Here is a 21,776-nt window from a genome sequence, read left to right on the forward strand (position 1 = left end):
CTTTTAAAGGTTAACTGCAGTGACCACTACGAAAAATTGCCAGCAGTTCAATAAGCAAACTGCTCCATCTAGACTTTCAAAGGGATACGACAGAACGATTCTTTGTAATACAGTAGGCTAACAAACTTGCAGTACTTACAATAACTTTTTACAGCAAGCAAACTATCCTTCTCAAACTTATGAGGTAACTTGATAAGATTCTATTGCTCTAAAAACCGTTTTCACGGTATGATCCGTCTAACAGATTTGCTAAGTCCTCTACTTGTTATAAATCAAAACGATTCTTCTTTCTTCAGATCGATTTAGTACCACAAAAATCAGGCGTTGATACAATAAACGTTGTGTAGACCAGACGTTAATATGATCAAGGGTTGCATTGATCAGTCTTTGTGGTAACCACCATAACGTAATAACTGTCCAGAGGGCTTTTTTAAAAGTTTAAATCTCCTCCAGATGGTTTTGAGTTTAAAATCCCCCTACTGAAAGTTTTGAGGTTGAAAACCCCTTCTTCAATATTATTCTAAAACCAAACTACCCTTGCCAAATTCTATGAGCGTAGCTACATGGGGTTTTGAATTTGTTAAAAAAAACTACAGATATTTTTAAAGTTAAAAACACCCTAACAGACTACTCTCCTTTACAAGAACTAAATTCTATACAGTTAAATCATTACAAGGTCTATTCACAGTTAAAATAGTAAACGTAGTAAAAATTTAAGAATTAAAAAAAATCTTATGTAAATATTATGTTCACAATTCATAAATCAGATCTTCGTAGACAACCACACCTCCCGGACAAAGCCCATTACCTTCCCAGGGTCGACATTGTCGAATAGTGTTTTTAAGTTGTGCTCTCTAAAAAAAATTCCCCTAACATCCTGGTATCTGGGACAATCAATGAGGATATGTTTTACGGTGAGGCGAGAGTCACAGTACTCACAAATTATTGTTCCTCTCTCTTCAGCACAAAAGAGTGCGTGATGTAGGTGTGGCCATTCCTAAGTCTGGACATGGTGGTGCTACCACGCCTTGACAGACCTTTAGATGTAGGTTTTTGAAATAAACATTTTTAGTAGCAGGATAATGCATGTAAATACCTCAGAATATTTATTTTGTTGGCTTTCAATATCGGAAATAGTGCACTTTGTTTCCTGATGCCACGATGTCCCGCTTCTTAAACTCCTTACGGATTTCGTTAATTTTGAGCTCATGTTGTGAAGTAGAGTGGGGGATATCCCGCCTAGACACCAATTGTTACGACGTGGGATTAAACTTAAGAAAATAACTCACCGATTGTCAGATTGCTGGTATCTCTCTGATTGCAAAAGCACAATCCAACTATAATCAATAAATATCACCGGTAAAAAAAAATAATGTCACAATCTAGAAAAAAATTTACATATCCCAATTCACTCACACAAATTAAAGAAAAAAATCTTCATTCCTCAGTCGAAAAATCCAAAATTATAACTAAAGTTACACACTACCCCAGGTAATTTACGTCGGACAGCTGTCAAGCCCTGATGTGAAGTGATGTCGCGAATGTCGTGTTATTAGGGCCTCTTCTGGCCTTATTAGTGTGGACTGGTGCATGTATTAAATATCATTAACCTGATCGCTTTAGTTGCAGCGTAGTATCACTAAGGTTGATGAATAATCTGTCTTCAACAGACAAACACACACACACACACACATATATATATTTATTCAAAGACCAACACGGTCGTAGCAGACAACATATGTTTATTATATAGTAATATAAGATAACAATTTGTAGGCAATTCTAGTCATCACAAAATATATATCACAAAGGTCCAATGGAATAATAAATCATAAACTTCAAACAGACAGAGTAATACTACAGACATCCTTACTCTGCTGGAGCTCTTAGTTAACTGAGGTGTTCACCCCGTGGTCAGTTACAGACCAAGCCATGTCTCGTGTTAACTGCACGGAATAGTCAAATGACTACAAGTCACTAATTGTCAGAGGGGTTCTAAAACTGGTGTGTGACAACAGCATAAATCACCCTAATTCGAACGTGGAAAAATGATTTTTCCGGGGGAAACAGGGTTACAGCAATATGTTGTTTTTTCGCCTTAAAATCCAAGGAAAATTTATGCCAAGTTTTATCAAGATTGGTCAAACGATTTTGATTTTTTTTCGGGATGTACAAACAAACATACATATATACATACATACATACACACACTTACATACGTACGTACATACATTTTGTGGCGTTTTACAGCTTGAGAGACTATTCTTTTACTTTTCAACTTCTTGTGTGAATAAATGCCAATCCTGGAAACACAGCTGTGATCACAGGGGGCATGTGTAATAATCAAGCTCCGTTGCAATTCAAATTTCTACTACTGTTGTGTATGACATCTGCAATCCGGAACCCTTTTTTATGCTCGCTCGCCATGCAGATCTATCAATTGCCACTTTTTCTCAGCTGCAAGTGTCGATTTTTAAGAGTTTCATGTCGCATTTGCATACATCCGTATACCGTAAAAGTTGTTCTCCTGTCTTCTGCTACCTGCTAGATCCTTATACAGAATGTCTTGTGGAAGTCGGCTTACTGGCATTCTATGAACGTGGCCTAGACAGCCAAGGCATCTGCTGCTGATAAAACAACTGGTGATGTCCTGACACCTGGGTCTTCGTAGCACGTCCTCATTGGTTATTTTATCTTGCAAGCTTTTTTTTTTTTAAAGATCCGCGTTAGGCATCGGAGGTAGAAGATATATAACTTTTTTCCTATCATTAGAAGTTGACTATGTCTCACTTCCGTATAGCAAAACGTAAAGCAAAGTGCTCTTACATACATGCATGCATACATAAATATATACATACGTGCGTGCCTACTTTACTTACGAACGAACGCACGCACACACACACACACACATTTACATATATACATACTTACAAACAAACATACATACATAGATCTACATAAATACTTGCATACATATATACATATATACATACATACATACATACATACATACATACATACATACATACATACATACATACATACATACATACATACATACATACATACATTCATCATACATACGCCTCACTTTCTGTGTTATTATTTGTATATATATATATATATATATATATATGTATATATATATATATATATATATATATATATATATATATATATATATATATATATATATATATATATACATACTATAAAGTAGAAAGTAAAGCATATGTATGTATATGTATGTATGTGCCGAATTGAAATCTAAACCGTTTGACCAATCTTGATAAAACTTGGCATAAATGTTCCTTTGGTACTAACTGGGACCGTAGTGTAGCCTATGTTTTTTAGCCTTAAAACTAACTTAAGACCCTCAAAGTATAAGTATCTTATAAATCTACGCCATGTTTACCATGCTGACATGAGAAAAGATCCAAAGAATTTAGATCTAGATCTAATTTTAAGAACTAAACTTTGCACAGATAGTTTTTTACTTTGACACATGAAAATTACAAAATATAGTCTATTTATTTCATTATTTAATAAAATTAAGCTTCAAATTTGTGTTTCAATCGGTTTTTATTTCTAAACGACATATGCCTTACTTTCTACTTTATATTATAGACAATATATATATAATATGTTTCAGAACAAGGTGCGCTGTTGGGCACAATTAAGACTAAAAATGAAATAACATTATTCCGCCTATTCACAACAAAAAATATTGTATGGATTGGCCTTGATAAAATTAATAAATCTACTTTCACCTGGATTGACAATCAAAAACCTGTGAAAAATATTTCTTTCTACTTTCCAGGTAAAACAAAATTTTATACATATATTTTATGTGTTTCAACAACTACGAAATTTTAATGGGCAATATTGGACTAATGCGTTTCGTTTCTTTGATTAAAAAGAAGAATCATAAATTGGGCCCGAAGTGCCTTTTTCCTTATATATCTTTGCATTTTCCAGTTCTTTTTTTAAATTATACTGACATTATTATGCTACAATTTAAGTGTGCCTGATAGAGAAAAAATTCTGCACAAAAATACGGGTAGTTTGGATAAAACTGTAAAACTATAAAAATAAAAGACCTAAAACTAGCGCGTAAAACTAAACATTTACAGTACCTTATTTGATTATTCTTATACCCAAGATCTGTGTATTTTTTTAAGACTAGCTTACTTCAAGTACCCGGCATTTTCCGATACACAATTTCACACACAAAAACAATTGTAGAAATAAAAATTGTGATTTTAAAACTTTTAATAATTTTTTAAAGGTGTTTTTAAAAAAGGTGTTACTGTAATCAATTGTGAATATTCGTTTCTTATAAATCTCACTGTCTATTTTGTGTCTGTTTTAATTTCTTAATGTTTTCTTGAGTTAAGGGGTCGTGTTTTCTCCTGATGTTTATACCTGATTTCTCTTATCAGTCGTTGTGAGACATTGGTCCAAAAAAATCCTAAACTTATAAATATTTAAAAAATTGCATGTAAATATATGAATGAACTTGTTTTAGATGAAGTCCATTAATTATAGTTGCTTTGAAATTAACACATTCCATGGGCCTTGTCATATTAGTCATAGATCTATCAAATCTAGTTAAAATCTATCTATATAATCATAAATATTCACGTTGAATTCAAATTGTAACTATAGAATCAGTATATATCTACTTCTAGAATATATATCTAGGATATAAATATAATAGAAACAGAATCTAAGATAATTAGAATTTACTGGTACTCTAGGCATTCTAGATCTAGAGTCTTAAACAGTATTGATTTTAGACTAGATTTAAGTCTAGTACACTATATAAACCTATGGTCTGACAGTTACGCTGGGCAGGGCACGTACCTTGTATGGTAAACGAACGTATGCCAAAAGCAGTCTTTTTGGGTAAGCGAGACAGACAGCTGGAGGTCACTCACAAAGGCTGCGGAATGCACATTTGAGACCATAAGGAAATCCGCTGACGAGGACAGACGCAGACATCGAAAAGAAAATCTTAATCGACCATATGCGAACAATGGTTATGCTTGCCCTGGTTGTGGGGAAATATGTAGGTCACAGCTGGGGCTGCGAATCGATGGAAAATATTGCATTCGGGATCCTCATGAATCTTCTTCTTATTATATTGGTGTTGAAAAGTAGATCTATGAGTGGAAGTATATTCAATATTGTATTGTAATAACTTAAGTGAGGCAACTTAACGAGGACATAGACGTTTATTTACATAGAGACATGACAAACACAAAGGACATCCGCCTTGAGTACAGCATCTCCATATTGGCTCTCTCCTTGGGCGAAAATCGTTTGTCTCCTAATGTCAACATCCGACTTGTTTAGTCACAGATAGTGCGCACCTTCTTTCTGCACTATCTTGGATGGCGGTGCGCATGGCAAAGTCATAACAGTATAGACAGTAGATTTACTGAGTCTGATCTAGACTAGCTATAGAATTATTCTATATCTAAATACAGACTCTATATAAAATAATCTAGATAGTAGAGGTAGGCCTATGCTAATTAATAGACTTTAGTCAGGTAGAGCTAGATCTAGACTAGTGGCAATCTAATTTCAAGATAGAATCTAGATTTCTAAACTAGATTCGATCTGAAATGTACATCTAGATATAGAGTCTACTTAACGACAATGTCAGTGATTACGAAGATTAATGATGAGTGCAGTGTTTACTATGTATTTTAATGTTTTAAGAATCAAATGTGCTCATGTGGTGATAGGACTACGCCTACAGTATACGCAGAACCGTGAATGTCGTGAACTGTATACATATACCCAGAACCTATTGCGACTTTACGGCTTTTGTAAATGTGTCTGCTGTGCTGTATGTGATGCCAAAAAACAATATGTAGATTCTAAAGTTCTAGAACAATAGATTTATTCCACTTAATTTATTAACATAAATCTAGTAATCTCATTTATAATAAGTAGCTCTAGATCTACTATTTTACCAATGCATTCATACAAAATTTAATATATATATTTAATTATACTAATAAAGAGATGTAATTTAGCTCTATTCGTTGTTAGCAAATAGCGTTACACTAAAAATAAACCTGGGTTTTTCTAAACTATTATACTTGGTGTGTAATAGTAAAACAGCACCTACCTAAATAAATTGTAAATAGAGAGCGAATACCTATATTTATTGTAGTATATATATAGGTCTGTGATTTTATATTATATAACCTTCGTAACGTCTTCTATAGAGAAATGAATTTTATAATTTCTTTTACTGAAAAATTGGGCCATTCGCGTCTGACACATATATAACATATAACGGGAATACATGTTAACTATCAAAATAAAATACTTTTAGTTAAAGAATACGAAATTTTACGCTCATTCTTTCTCTATTTTTTGCTATCAGGGACCTCCATATTTTTTTTTACCTGTGCATAGTAATTACACCCACATATACCATTGACTTAATTTTATCAAACCTATGACCCGCTACGTAATCCACCCCCGAGAAATACACGATCTCCTTTTTTTGGATCCGTTAATTTTAGTAGTACTTTTACTTCTCCGCCCCCCCCCCCCCCCCCCACTATGCAACAGATAAAAAGTTAGTCCTTCGTACACATTTCAGTTTCTCTTCTTACATTTATCTTGTTTTTGTTTCTGTCTAAATAAAAAGAAAAATGAATTTGGCTTCAACGATTGTAATCGTTTATTTTACCCCTTTTTAAATGTAGTGAAATGACAATAGACCTAGATTTATCTTTGCTATTCTATTAAAATTTAATTGTTTTTTTTTAACAGTATAACAAAGGACCAATCCTCGTTCGTTCTCTCTTTCTGTCTCTCGAAAACAACAACAACAACAACAAAAACTTTAGATCTATCTTATAAATGTATTAGGACTGGGTTTTTTTTAGACCGTCTCTAAAAGAAAGCGAAAATGACGTAAGGTATGAACAAAAGTGTTATATTATCACACTACAATAAACTGTTGTTTAAAGCTACAATCCATTGGATTAACGTAAACAAGATAAAAGAAAAAAAAAACTGGAGAGACTAATACTCACAAATGACACACTCACCTCTTTTCCCACTTAGCAAGGGGGGGGGGGTAAGTCTTTAGCATAAGTGTTGTAGTAAATCGCTGATAGCCTCTGGTTTTCTTTCAGCAATTTTCTGTGTTTCTAAGGATCCAGAACTTGAGGTTTCAACAGGCTTTTAGCTATAGGTAGCAAAGTTCTGATTCTCTTGTTTAAGAATGCATGTGATGGACAAACACCAGTTTTATTCGGGGTGCTTTTATGATTAAGTAAAGCCATGGACTGATTTTTCTTTTTAAAAAATAATGTATTTACAGTCTTCATGTCTGATTCAGTTTCCCCATTTGATCTGGGGTAATGGGGACTGCTTGTCAAGTGGTTGAAACTCCAATCATTGGCGAATTGCAAAGCTGTCCGAAGAGAGTTGAGGTCTATTGTCAAAGACCACTGTGGATAGGGTGCCGTATCTAGCAGAATGGGCTTTTAGTTTTCTAATGACAGTTTCTGCCCTAGTGATCTCTAGGCGATCAACTTCAAGTAGTTACTGTAGTAGTCCACACACACAAGATAGTCTTTGCTGTCTTGTGTGAATAAATCGACACCAACCTTTTCCCAGGTTTGTGTGGGAACTTCATGATTCATTTAAGTCTCTTTCTGTTGATTTGGTTGAAAAGCTTGATATATTTCTCAAGTTGAAATGTAATGCTTTATGTCAACAGCCTTAACTGGCCAGAATAAACTCTCACGAGCACTTTTCAGACATCCTTCAATGCCTAAATTTGTAGAATGAATTTCTCTTTTCATTTCTAGTCGTAGCGACTTGGGCACTACTACTCTCTTACCTTTAAATATAAGCCCCTCTTAAACTGACATTTCGTCTCTGAAATTATAATAAGGCGTTAGTTGATATAGTAGAAGATGCTTGCCTTCTGGTCAGCCTTAATTAGTTGTGATTAGAAGTTTTTGAAGCGTCCTATCTTTTACGGTTTCTTCTTTTAGTCTACGTAGTCTTTCTTCTCCAATTGATAGGAAACTGGCCATATTTATGATCTCAAACTGTCCTTTACTGTTTGCTGATGACTTTATATTCGCTCTTGAGAGTTCTTTGACCAGATACCTTTAATTTCCCTTTTTATAAACTACTGTTATATCATAGTTTTGTATGCGCAACATCATTCCCTGCAATTTTCGAGGAGCCACTGAGAGAAGTTTGGCCATTATTGCTTCAAGAGGTTTGAGGTCACTGTCAATGTTTTTTATTGTCGACCAAAGGTGTATTGGTGGAACTTATCCAGCGCAAATACTATTGCTAGCATTTCTTTCTCGATCTGTGCGTATCTTGTCTCTGTATCAGTCAAAGATCGACTTGCGTAAGCTATGGGTTTACTTTCTTGCATTAAGACAGCGCCAAGACCATTTTGACTGGAATCACACTGTATGTTCAATTATTTAAGTGGATTGTACAAGGCTAGCACAGGAGCTTAAGTCACCATGGATTGTATGTCAGACAATGCACTGTCATGTTCTTTTTATCATGACCAAGGGATGTCCATATAAAGTAGCTGTCGAATGGGTTCAATCACTTCGGATAGTCTAGTTAGAAATTTAGCAAGATAGTTCACAATCTCACAAAAGCGACGAACTTCCTCGACGTTTCTTGGTTTGTTCATTTCTTTACCTTTTCGGGATCAATCTTTAAACCATCACTTGTAATTAGGTGTCCAAAAAATGTAATTTCTTTCAATTTAAATCTCAGCTTTTTTCTTTGTTCAGTTTAATTCCCACAGAACGACATCTCTCTAATAATGCTGTTAAATTATTGTCATGATCATAGGAACCTGTTTCCCATGTGTCTCCGGAACCATAAACTATAATGTCATCAGCTACACCAATCACACCATCAAGATCATCAAGAGTAGCATTTAGATGTTTCTGAAACAGTTCTAAAAAAGGTTTGAGCTCACAGATGTTCCAAATGGTAGTCTTCTCTACTAGTAACACCCAAAAGGTGTATGAAAATTTGTGAGCAAACTAGATTCTTCATCCATACATCCATTCATTCATGCACATGCCAATAGGCATTTGCCAAATTTAGTTTTGAAAACACTTTCGTATTCGATAATCTCGGAAGAAAGTCTTTCATTACTGGAAAGGGAAAACGTTCTCTTTGAAGTGCCTTGTGGAGAGGACAAGGATCTAAACAGATACGGAGTTTCCCAGATTTTTTAGTTGCAATCACTATTTGACTAACTCATTATCAACATGCTCAATGATTCCTTTTTCATTTAGTTGTTCTAACTCAGACTTTACTTTAGCCTGCACAGCTAAAGGTACACGACCAGATGGAAATGAAACTGGTGTAATGTCAGGATTCTAAGTGTACAACACCAGGTAATTCACCCTGCTGATTATCAAATACATCAAAGAAATGTTCAATTATTTTTGTCGATATCCTTGATAGAGGCTTATCAACACTTTCAACCTTATCAACACTTCAAAAAGTATGGTAGTTTATTGTAATTAGTCCATTTTTCTGACGTTTTCTTCCCTAACAGTTGAGTTAAGTCAGTAAAACAATAAACTGATTTTTATTTTTAAGAAATAATGTCTTGACAGTCTTCACGCCTGATTCAGCTTTCCCATTTGATCTGGGAAAATGGGGACTGCTTGTCAAATGGTTGAAACTCTAATCATTGGCGAATTTCAAGAAGCTGTCCAAAGATAGCTAAGGTCCATTGTCAAAGACAAAATCCGTCTGTTGAGTCTCATTAAGTCTTTTTCAATTTTAACAGATAACATCCATGTCTCACATGTATATGTTACTGTTGGAATACGTACAACAGTTTAAGATATTTTTCTATCAATGAATCTAAGAGACAGTCAATGGTATAAGTAGACTAAGGAGAATAGAAAAAAGAAATAAATTTAAAAAGAATTTGTGATTTTTTAAAAACCGCTTTCAAAGTAGACAGAGTGGTGCCTTTTCGGAAAAGAAATAATACAATAGTTTGATAGAACGCTTCCGTGTTATAGGAATTAAATATGTTTATAAACTAAAGTAGTATTTATTTTTTAAAACAGTATTAATTTCTATTATCAACACTTCTTCTTTTTATTATTAATGGATAACTCCTTTCGAAAGATCTATTGTGCAAGTGTATAAGTGTGTTACCTCCTTAAAATATTATTTGTGGTAATTAATTTGTACCTATACCTACATGCTTGGCCTTAGCCGGGGGGGGGGGAGTTGGGGTTCCATTTCCTCCCCCCCCCCCCGAAATGAAATCAACGCAATTTAGTGACTGGTTTTTTGCTTTGATACTGCTTATTTTAGGTGAGATTTTAATACTAAAAACCATCACTTGCCCCAGCACAGCCAACGGTTTTTGAGTTTTAAACCCCCTACCAGGGGGTTTTGAGTTTAAAACCCCATACCAGGGGTTTTTGTAGTTAAATCCCCTCTTCTATAAAACAAAACAAAAAACAAAATGCAAACGACCATCCCCAAATTCCAAGAGCACAGTTAATTAAGTATTTGATTTTAAAACTCCCTCTAAAATTTACGATAAACCCCATCTTTAATATAAAACAAGATTACAAAGACAGTTTGTGTGGAAACACAAACTCAAAATCGGCCCCCGAAGTGGTCCACCCAGGCAGGCTTCAATATTTTCAGAAAGAACATCCAAATGAAATTATATCAAAGACAAATGAGAGATAAGAATGGAGAAAGAAGGTTGACATATCTTGTGTAGTGCACCAACGGTACAGCAGATCAAAGGATAGGTGCAAGTGAATGCAAAGTTAGATGTGAACCTGGCCTAACTAGTTCCCCTTTTAGACCTTGTGGTCTATAGGGCAGATGATGTAAAGTACATCTGTTTTTGTGGCCTACGGTTAACGAGGGTGTCATGTAGCCAGCACAACGACCAACCGCCTTTACTTTTCCCCAACTAATATCAGGTACCCATTGGAGCTGGGTGGACTCAAAGGCGCCTAAGGATTCCGAAGTTGAAAATCCCAGTCTTCACCAGGATTCGAACCCGGGGCCCCGGGTTCAGAAGCCAAGCGCTTTATCGCTCCGCTACCGCGCCTCTCCTGGCCTAAATGAAGTCTTATAATTGATGTAATTGTTTTGAAAATGACCAATCTCTTATTCGAATGCTCAAAAAAAAAAAAGAAATTCGCAATAAAAAAAAGTTCACGAAAATGATGTTTACAAGATTACTATTCGTTTTAATTTAGGTCTAACTTATAATACATACTAATTAGCTTTTTCTCTTTAAAAAAAACTGCTTGCATAACTGATTTTAAAAATTAGATTTTTCGCTTTCAGAAAAAAAAAGTAGCCGTTGCATCAGAACTTTGAATGGTCTAAAATATATGATGTCGGATTTTCAATATCTTTTCTAGTTTGCGAGATCTAAACGAGACGGACGGACAGACGGACAGACGGTCAGACGGACAGACGGACAGACATTTCGCACAAAACTAATAGCGTCTTTTCCCCTTTCGGGGGCCGCTAAAAAAGCAAATTTCACACTCAAAATTCTTCGAGGGTAGCTAAATAGGTTATGACTCAATTTTGAGTTTTAACCTTCCTAAGGCTGGGTTTGAAGGTAAAAATACCTCTTTAAAATTAAAAACATACACTCAAAATTCTATGAGTGTAGTCAAAGGGGTTTTGAGTTTAAACTTCCCTCCAGCGGAGTTTGAAGCTAAAAAAATACATATTCAATGTAAAAAAAGCAAATAACGTACTCAAAATGCTATGAGCGTTGCCAAAAAGGTTTTTTAAGTTTAAACCCCCCTTCAGAGGGGTTTGATGCTAAAAAATACCTCTTCAATATAAAAAAAGCAAATTACACACTAAAACTATTTGAGCGCAGCCAAGCCGATTGGGGGTTTTGAGTTTAAACACCTCTCCTACAGATTGATTTTTTTTTAAAGTTTAAAACCCCTCCAGATTGGTTTTGAGGTGGAAAACCCCTATCTTCATATATTATTCTAAAGCAAACTACAGTTTCCAAATTCTATGACCGTAGCTAAATGGAGTTTTGATTTAAAAAAAAAAGAAAAACAACTCAAGAGATTTTTAAGTTTAAAACCCCCAACATATGATTTTGACGATAAAACTTCCCTTTTCGATATAAAATCTAAAGCAAACTACAGTCACCTAATTCCAAGAGCGTATTCAAGAGAGTTTACACATTTCTACCAGTGGCGGGCTCTATTAAAAAGGTGCAGTGAATAATCATCTGCCGAAATTGAAAATCACTAAATGTGGCTCAATAAAGATGGCTAACACAGATTTTAGGAGTCAGTTATAGCGATCGGGTCTAAATCAAGGACATTACCATTGACAGATTTTTGTGGAAACAGCTTGACGGCAAATGCGCCAAACGGCGCGTGGGGGGGGGGGGGGGCTAAGTCAGTAAGAATAGTACATTAGGTTTTTGAAATAAAACTTTTTAATAGCAGGAAAATGCACTGTAGATACCTGAGAATATGCATTTTGTTGGCTTTCAATACCAGAAATAGTGCTTGGCGGCCGGATATCGCCCTGCGCTAGGGGAGCTGATAGTGCTCCCCCAGACCCTCTTGCTAGCGATGTCGGGGAGTCTACAATTTTTTTGACTAACTCCATGAAGAACCTATTCTAGGGCACAATAAGTCTTCCGAAAGAATGAAGGGCCAGAATGTAATAAAAAATTATGTATACACACACACATATACATACATATAAATTTTTGTTCTTGGGGGTAATTAGAGGGGAGAAACCCCCCCCCCCCCGAAAATAAATCCTGGCTAGGCCCATGCCTACATGTATTTAATATATATATATAAATTTACGTAATATAATATTAATATAAAATATATATGATTTTAATTTGAAAGACCGCTAGAAATCACGATAGAATATAATGTTTTGAAAATTAAAAAAAAAGAGTTTATGGAAATAACAGATTAGTTAAAAATTTCTATATAAATTTTTTTAGACTATCGGTCTCTTAGACTTAGACTTATACTAAGGTCCTTCCGCGCTGTTCGGCGAATTGGGTGGCAAGATGTCTCTACAAAGATCTGTCACTGGTAATGTCTGAAACCTCCTCCCACCTGGTGTCCACTGTTCTGAGATCCTCCATGAAGATGTGGTGCCAAGTTATACGAGCACGTCCCTGTTTGCACTTTACTCTTCTGGTCTCCATGCCATCGCAACTGTTGGTATGCGTAGTCCATTTTGTCGGAGAAGATGTCCCGTAAACCACATGCGACGCTCTGTCACTACCACACAACCACACTAAGTTTTTGATTCCCAGTTCGGAAAAGAATTTCCTTGTTTGAGACTCGATCTGCGTAACTGACTCTCAATTTCCGTCTCAGCCATTATTGTTGAGCCACATTTAGTCTTTTTCAATTTTGACAGAAGAATTCCATGTATCTCATGCATATGTTGCTCTTAAGATAACGATTATGTTAAGAATGTGTATTTTTGTCTCGAGTCAAATGACTTGGCTTGTCCAAATAGGCTTTGGAAAATGCAACCTACCTTTCCTATTCGGCACGCTAGGCATCCCCATTGTTTGCTATGATGCTGCCAAGTTATGTGAACTTGTCCGACTCTTGAAGCTTTGACTCGCCAGGTCTGACGGGGCACCCTTGCCTTATATCCCACTCTCAAAATTTTAGCTTTATCCAAAATTATGAGGAGGTCAATTTTGGGTGCCTCTCTTTCTAGGCTCTCCGTCATTTGTTATATGCATTTATTTGTAGCTCTAAGTAATGCAACGTCATCGTCAAAGTCCAAGTCCGTCATTCGGTTTGTTCACTCCATGGAATACCAAAAGCAGTCTGGTTCATGGCTCTCCTTATTATGTAGTCGATGACTAGGAAGAAGATAGTAAGATGCACCACTGTCTCACACCTGTCTTGATCCTAAAAAAAACGGCTGTTCTTTCTTCTGTTTTAATGAAGAAACTAGATTGACTGTACGGTGTCGTAGAATCTAGACGAATATTTCTTGGATGCCGTATTCTCTATTTTCCATTGTGACTCTCTGCGGACACTATCGAACGCTTTCTTAAATCGTTAGCCGTTGTTGCTAATGGAGACTGTTCTATGATATTTCGTAGAAAGAAGATCTGCTCTGCATATGATCTGCCTCTTCAGAAGCCTAATTGTTCTTCTCTAAGATTCTCATCTACAGACTGTTGAAGCCGTCTAAACAGAACGATGCTAAAAACTGGGACAGAGGAGAGAGTATTGCTCCTCCAGTTGTTGCAGTCTGCCAAGTTGCCCTTTTTTGGAAGCTCTACAATCACTCCTTTTGCCAGTCTTCAGTGGCTTAAAAGATCGCTAACAGAGATTTTTGAGATCAGTCATTCTGTCAACAATGCACTGCCTTCCCCCTTTTGTTTTAGCATTTCTGCTGACACCATGTTGTTCTTTAGCAATACAATGGCCATGGTAACCTTCTCTGTAGTTATTAGGTCTGTCTTGACCTTGGGATGATTGTCCGGAGAAGGGTCCTTGATTGTGTAATTCAGGTCTGGAGACAGTTGGTTCAGGGTCTCTTTAAAGTGCTCTACCCATCTTGCATCCTGTTCTTCTTTTGTTAGCAAAGTTTTGCCTCGCTTGTCTTGTATCGGTGCTCCATGTCCACACTTTGCTACGATGAAATCTCGGACAATACGATGGAGAGTCTTAGTGTCATGTCTGCATGCAGCTGATTGTGCCTTTTGATACTTCTGTTCAATCCAGTCGCGTTAATCTCGCCAACAGCTTCTCTTTACTTTCAGATCTTCTTCCCTATAGGCTTCTTCCGCCAGGCTGTGATCCTGTGTTTCGTTTTTCTGGTCTTGTCTACGTTTGTCATCGTTTCTCTCATCAATCAATTTCCATATTTTGTCTTGCATCCATCGTTCCTTGTACAAACCTAGCCTCCTTCCGATGACGTCTTCTGCGCACTCAACAGTGGCATCTCTGAAGTTGCTTAATCTTCTTTAAGGGTCAGTATATCTTCAAGAGAATCGAAGCGGTTTTTTAGCTTCAATTGGAACTGTGCTGCAATATTGTAGTCTTTGAGATTGTCTGCATTAAATGGGCGGGGTCTTGAGGCTCGTTTTGGTTGGCGTTTCAGTCGAAGCTTACATTTTTTTTACTGAAATGTAGTGGTCTGAGCTAATATCCGCTCCTCTCCTGGTTTGAACGTCTAATAGAGATGACCTCCATCGTTTGAAGATGCAAATGTAATCTATTTTGTTGAAGGTTTCTCCATGTGGTGATCGCCATGTTTTTTATTGTGTATTTGTTTGTGCTTAAAATATGTGTTTCCAATTGAAAGGCTGTTAAATGCTCAGAGAGGAATCAAGCGCTCACCATTATCACTCATGTTTTCTGCAGAACGCCCACGAGGGTCACCTGGAGTCCCGAGTGCGACTTGGCATTGAAGAAGATTCAGTCTTGCCTGTCCTCTTCCCCTATTTTAATACTACCAAACCCTAACAGACCTTTTACTATTCAAACAGATGCATCCGACAAGGGAATAGCTTGTTGCTTGTTACAGCAGGTGGACGGCATCCTTCACCCTATAAAGTACCTGAGCAGAAAGCTCTTGCCTAGAGAGCGGCATTATGCCATCATTGAGCGGGAATGTTTGGCGATCGTCTGGAGTGTCCAACGTCTAGACAGGTATCTCTGTGGAACTAAGTTCACTATTCAGTGCGACCACAGACCATTGTCTTACTTGAAGTCTTGTAAATTTCAAAATAATCGAATCTGCCGTTGGTCTCTTATGCTTCAAAACTTCAATTTTGATATTGTACACATTGAAGGCCGCAATAATTTCCTAGCAGACACTCTGTCAAGACTAACCTAGCAATTCTATTTACATAGTGGTGTTAGTTATAACTGTTAGCATTTTTTTTTGTGTTTTTTTTCTTTTGACTATAAGGAACCGTTGAATCCACTTAAACTAGAAGAGATGTTTTCTTTTTCTTTCTTTTTCCTCTCCTTCCAGACATTCATTGTTATAGACGTGTAATGCGTCATTTATCTTCCTATTTCAAACTACTTGTAAGTCTCAAGACCAGTAAGCCTATGTCAAATTGTAATTTTGCTGCCATTGCCGCAAGTTCATTTATGTTCATTTATGTTCCTTTACTTGATGTACATTGTGTCATTCTTATCAATTATTGCTCTACCTAGGCATAATTTTTTTTTTCTGTCAGAGTAATATAGGTTACTTTGCATATATGTCAATGCACTTTGATGCATATATGTGTTTATATACACAATAGACATTACTATTCTACTGTAAGGGTTTTAGTCTATTTGAATACATTTATATATGTGTGTGTATTTTTGAACCTATATGCGTAATATCGGTATATGTGTATATATATATAAATATATTTCAATGACTGTTATTTGACATAATAACAGTCATATCGTGAGAGGGGGGATGTCAGGGGCAGGTATGGCGAGAGTGATTGTGTTATTTCTTTGTACTATTTAAGTATGAAAGAGTTATATCCCTTTGTTTATTTCTCCTCTTCTCTTCCCCCCCCCCCCCCCAGGCATGAATGTGAACACGTGATGTTTTTGAATGGTAGTTTTTTTCCGCTGGTTGATAGAGTGGATTGGTAGTTCGTTAGTTGTATTATGTTCCTGGACTGGTGTTTTGTGTATTTAATATTTACTGAGGTTGATATCATTTTTTGTGCTCAATCAGATACTATCAGATACTATTAAAGTATTAAAGTATTACTTGTGTTATTCATATATATTTGGAGTCGGAGTTTGTTTGTGATAATTATTCGTATTTAAGTAACCCCCTAACGAGCCAAGTCTAGAAACACACCAACCAAGTCCAGCCAAGCATAAGTGAACCCTGACACCATATGATCCCATTACATATTTAAAGCCAGTTCAGTTGGGATTAATTTTGGCGTTAAAGTCTCCCATCAGTAGAATTAGGTCATGGCTGGATGTTTCATCAATTGTGGTTTGAAGTTGATAATAGAAATTATCTTTGATGGTATCCTCTGCATCCTCTGTAGGGGCCTATACTTGGATGGTAGTGATTTTGATTTGGTTTTCTTGGATTCGAGCTGTAATAATGCCGTCGCTGACTAGTTTAAAAGCAATTAGCGCTGAAGCTGCTATTTTGGACATGATGATTTTTACAAAACCAATGTGTTCGTATCGTGTCCTGAGTATATTATGGTCTTGCATCTAGCAGATCCCAAGAATGTTCAGCTGGTAGGTGTCAATCTCTTTTAAAAGTTAAGTCACTTTACCGTATTGGTTCAGGGTTCTTACATTTCATATGCCTATAAGGGTCGATTTCTTTGCATTGAAGGACTTGCCGTGCATCGGCCATTGGACGTTCTGTTGGGTTTGATGAAACATCGTCATCAGGAGTTGGCCGCCCTAGCCGCATGTATAATTTTCTTTATGTGTAAATGTCACGGCCTGGTTCTTGTTGCAGGCGTGATGACGCGAATGTCTCTGTGTTTTGTAGATACCTCTTCTGGTACTACTTTAATGTTCTTCTTAACTAAATACTTTCTCACACGCACTAGATTTGCAGGTGCGTGAGAACACTAACATACTGAACACTCCCACCACAACATTTAGAATTATTAATCGACTCACTGGTAGCAGACATGGTTTTTATTACACAAAATATTAATGAAATAATTCACAAAAGATATTGGCGACTTCAGCCATCCGAAATTACATATCCACAAGAAATAACTTAATAATAATCGCTTAGTCCTTATACTTTCTACTCGAGGAGTTAGCAACGCTCCTATCTTCGCAAGAGTCCAAGATCAACTGACTGAAATCTCCCCGTGGTCAGTTTCAATCCCAATATTTCCTCGTGCATTAGCACGAAGTAGTTACATGATTACTAAGTCACTACAAGTTTACCTTATGTCACAGCGGTTCTAAAACTAGTGTGTGACAGTTAAGTTTGCCATTTCTGCAGCAATTGTAGTTTTACAGAGTGGGGCCGCTAGCCCCACGCCAAACCCTTCTCATTTGGCAGTGTGAGGAGGGAGAAGGGCTATGGGCATTGTGCGCGTTACTTAGGGGTTTAAACGAAACGAAATGTCGTTATCGCTATAATAATAGATTGTGTTATTAAGAACTGTCAATATAATATTCATAGTAATAACTCTGCTATCAGCAGAATAAGTAGTTATAGGAGACTAATTTTCCACCCAAAAAAATAATTTAGAAATTTTTACACAATACACTCAAACAATATATTTTTCAGCAAAAATTACCCTTTTTAAAATTAATATCAAGAGTTATCTATCAATCTTTTAATATTTAATGTGTTTTGCGATGTTCATTAGATTTAGCCTTTAGTTTATTTTAACGTGACGAACAAAGGGTGAGAGACAAAACGCACAAAAGAAAGCGGCTTTATCCTATATATATATGTAAATTATATGTAAATTAAAAATAGTAGTGGACCAAAGACTGTTCCTTGAGGTACACCTGAGTTTACTGTTATCGGTGTTGATTTAGAGCCATTTATTATTACAGTTTGTTCTCTCCCTATCAGAAAATCTTTAATCCACTGATGTTGTGGACCATTAATGCCGAAATATTTTAATTTTTTAAGCAAATTATGGTGGTGAACTTTGTCAAAAGCCTTAGAAGAATCTTGTAATATTGCATCTATTTACTTTATATATATATATATGTCTAGGTTGTGATTTTTTCCATTTTTTACTTTTCTTGCATTTTAACGTTTATTATTAATGTATTAGTTGTTAAAAGTTAGGCATTCCATCACTGAGAAACGGCACCTATAAACATATATTTTAAATCCTTTTTTCTTGCACTTCTATATTTCCTATGTTGTCTATTTGGTTCAGATTAGATAATATGTATTTGTCTCCTGGTGCTGAGAATGTTGATGCAAAGTATTTGTTTAGGATATTAGTTTTAGTTTCATTATCATTTTTTGTTAAGTTGTCTTCTCCTTTTAATGGTGCTACCTCTTTTTTTTCCATTTTTTAAAACTTAATGAAAGACTTAATGTATGGCCCTATGTTGTTATAGCAATTTTTTGATATTACAATGTTTAAGTATTTATTCTGCAGCTGTCTGCTTTCTTTTTGGGTCAGGCTTTCTTTAAATTTTCTATATAGGTTTTCCTTCCTTTTGCAAAGATTCTCTAATCTATTATTAAAACATCAAATATTTATTTGTTTGATGCGTATTTAGTTGGTATAGTATTCTCTGTAATGCATTTAAGATAGCTTTAAATGAAATTCCAGAAGCTATCAACTGTTTGGATAATGTCTTTATCTGATAAGAATGTTTGTTGAAAGTTTAGTGCAGCTTGGTGCAGTTGTTCCAGAGTAAGATTTTTCTATTGGGTTTTATATTCGCTACTGCTTGTATCCGACTGTGTACTTTAACAATATTATAGCTCGATAGACCAGGTATATTAGGGATAATATCATACTCTACTACTAATCCAGGGCTGTTGGTTAAGGAGAGATCTAATGTGTTTTTGCAACTTTAAAAAAAATAATTTGATCTAAACCTAAGTTGAGTAATGTTTCTGTGAAAAGTTCATTTATGTCCTTAAGGTCTTGCTAATTATCTATGGTTAATGTTTTCCTATTTATATCAAGTAGATTGAAGTCACCCATAATATTTCTTGCAAGTACTCTAAATAAGAATTTGGTGTTCTGTAGAAACTGCATATTACTAGGAATGTTAACGTGGTGTTAATTTTACAAATATTGATTATATATTTTTTGAGTTAGGTAAAATTAATTTTCTTCTGATTTTAATTGCTAAATGAATTCCACCAAGTCATATCGTTTTATAAAAATTCAATAATCGCTATTGAAAATTTATAAATTATAAAAATGCAGGATTTTAGTTTGTTATTAAGTTAATATCAACGCATGATTGTGCGGCATTCGCGCTGTATTATTTGATTTTGTCGTTTGTCTCGTGTACATTCCCTGCCAGCTGCCTTCACCAGTCGTCAAGCGGGAAGTAAAGACTAGGAAGTTGACTATCTTCTACTTTTAAAGAACATCTAAAACAAGTACAGTATTTTACCAATAAAAATATTTATACAACGTGAAATGAATCTTTTAAAATACTATTACTATTATTTACTATATATATATATATATATATATATATATATATATATATATATATATATATATATATATATATGCACACTCACATATTAACATATATATTAACATATATGACTGCCATGCGCACCGCCATCTAAGCTAGAAGGTGCGCACTGTGATAAACTAGACTGAGAAGGATGTCAACATTAGGAAGAGAAGAGAACGATTTCCACCAAGTTGGGAGCCAATATGGAAAGATTGTGCCTAAGATAGATGTTGTTTTGTGTACCTGTGATGTCGTGTGAATAAACGTCTATGTCTCGTTGAGTTGCCTCACTTAAGTTATTACAATATGTTTGTGTTTGAGTGTGCATACATCAAAATTGGTATCATGTACAATTTTATGTTACAAAAATATCTAAAAGTACAGATTACATTTTTTGATTTTTATTGTTTATTTTCAACAGGTCTTCAAGCATCAGCAGACATACGAAATTTAGCCGATTGCGCAATAGCTATATATCCGAAACTAATTTTCAGGTTTCTATTGAAACACTGTGAAAGTATAGATCCATATATTTGTGAAATACGCTAAAATTTAATTTTTAAAAATAAAAAGACTTTTAAATTTATAAAATACATTTAACCTAAAAATTGGTGACAATTTATTAAGTAAAATCTGCTAATTGATAATATCATGTACATTAGCCAATGCACATTTGCTGAAAAAATACTTATTAATTGTTATTGTAGCTTTTGTGCCAATCAAATAGCAATACATATTAGGGCATCACCGGATAGATGCTCCGGCCTAATAGCCAGCCATTTTTTCACTATCCGGCCATATTCGGCTCCGGACGAATATCATTGCAGGAAAGTTGGCCGGATAGTACAAATTACACTTTTTACCTATATTTCTATTAATTTGTATCAATTTGTCCTCGTTTCAGTAATATCTCTTATGGAATTTATGACATTTATTAACGTTTATATAAAAAAAAATATGCTTAAAAATGTATGAATATGCACCAAACATTTTGTATTACAAAGGCAAGGCGTGTTAATATAATTAGAAATAAAACTTTACATTATAAATGAGTTTTACATTACAGAGTAGCAATTGATCACATTTTTACGTTGTCTTGACCTTTGAGTCGGTCAGTTAACAAGTTATATTCCTTGACTACGTCACGAAGACCAGATGTCTATCTAGCTGTGTGGGCATAATTTCAGCGGTAGAGATCAACAACTCCCCCCCCCCTTTTTTTAAATTTGTTTTTGTTATCACATTGAATTCATCGATAGACATTTGACTACAAGTCGAATACGATGGACATGGCTTAATGTCAGCATATTGACCTTTACGAGAGATTTGTGTTTACTTGGTACTTAATCTTAATTAGGAAGCTGCACTTCAAGGCACATCTCTACACGGGTATTCGGGCAATGAGTTTTCTTATTATGTGACAAATCTCAATTACGGGGCTGGACAACAAGCGACACCTCTACACAAGTGCTAAGTTTGTTTACTTGAAGAAAAATCGCTATTAGAAAGCTGCACTATAGAAAACAAATCTACACGAGAGACATAATGCTGCACAAACCATCA

The 21,776-nt window shown here is 35.4% G+C and overlaps 1 protein-coding gene across 2 annotated transcripts in view; it reads left to right on the top strand.

Annotated features, from left to right (window-relative positions):
• LOC129929007 (uncharacterized) overlaps positions 1-21,211 on the top strand; it is a 71,938-nt gene extending 50,727 nt beyond the window's left edge. For both annotated transcript variants that reach the window (XM_056045722.1, XM_056045723.1), the window contains exons 4-5: positions 3,653-3,820; positions 20,635-21,211. In XM_056045722.1, coding sequence (XP_055901697.1) covers positions 3,653-3,820; positions 20,635-20,762 — 296 coding nt within the window. In that variant the 3' untranslated portion in view covers positions 20,763-21,211. The remainder of the gene's footprint in view (positions 1-3,652; positions 3,821-20,634) is intronic.
• Positions 21,212-21,776: the final 565 nt, after the last annotated feature.

The sequence above is a fragment of the Biomphalaria glabrata genome, chromosome 11 (assembly GCF_947242115.1).
Source record: "Biomphalaria glabrata chromosome 11, xgBioGlab47.1, whole genome shotgun sequence".
In the NCBI taxonomy this organism is placed as follows: domain Eukaryota; kingdom Metazoa; phylum Mollusca; class Gastropoda; family Planorbidae; genus Biomphalaria; species Biomphalaria glabrata.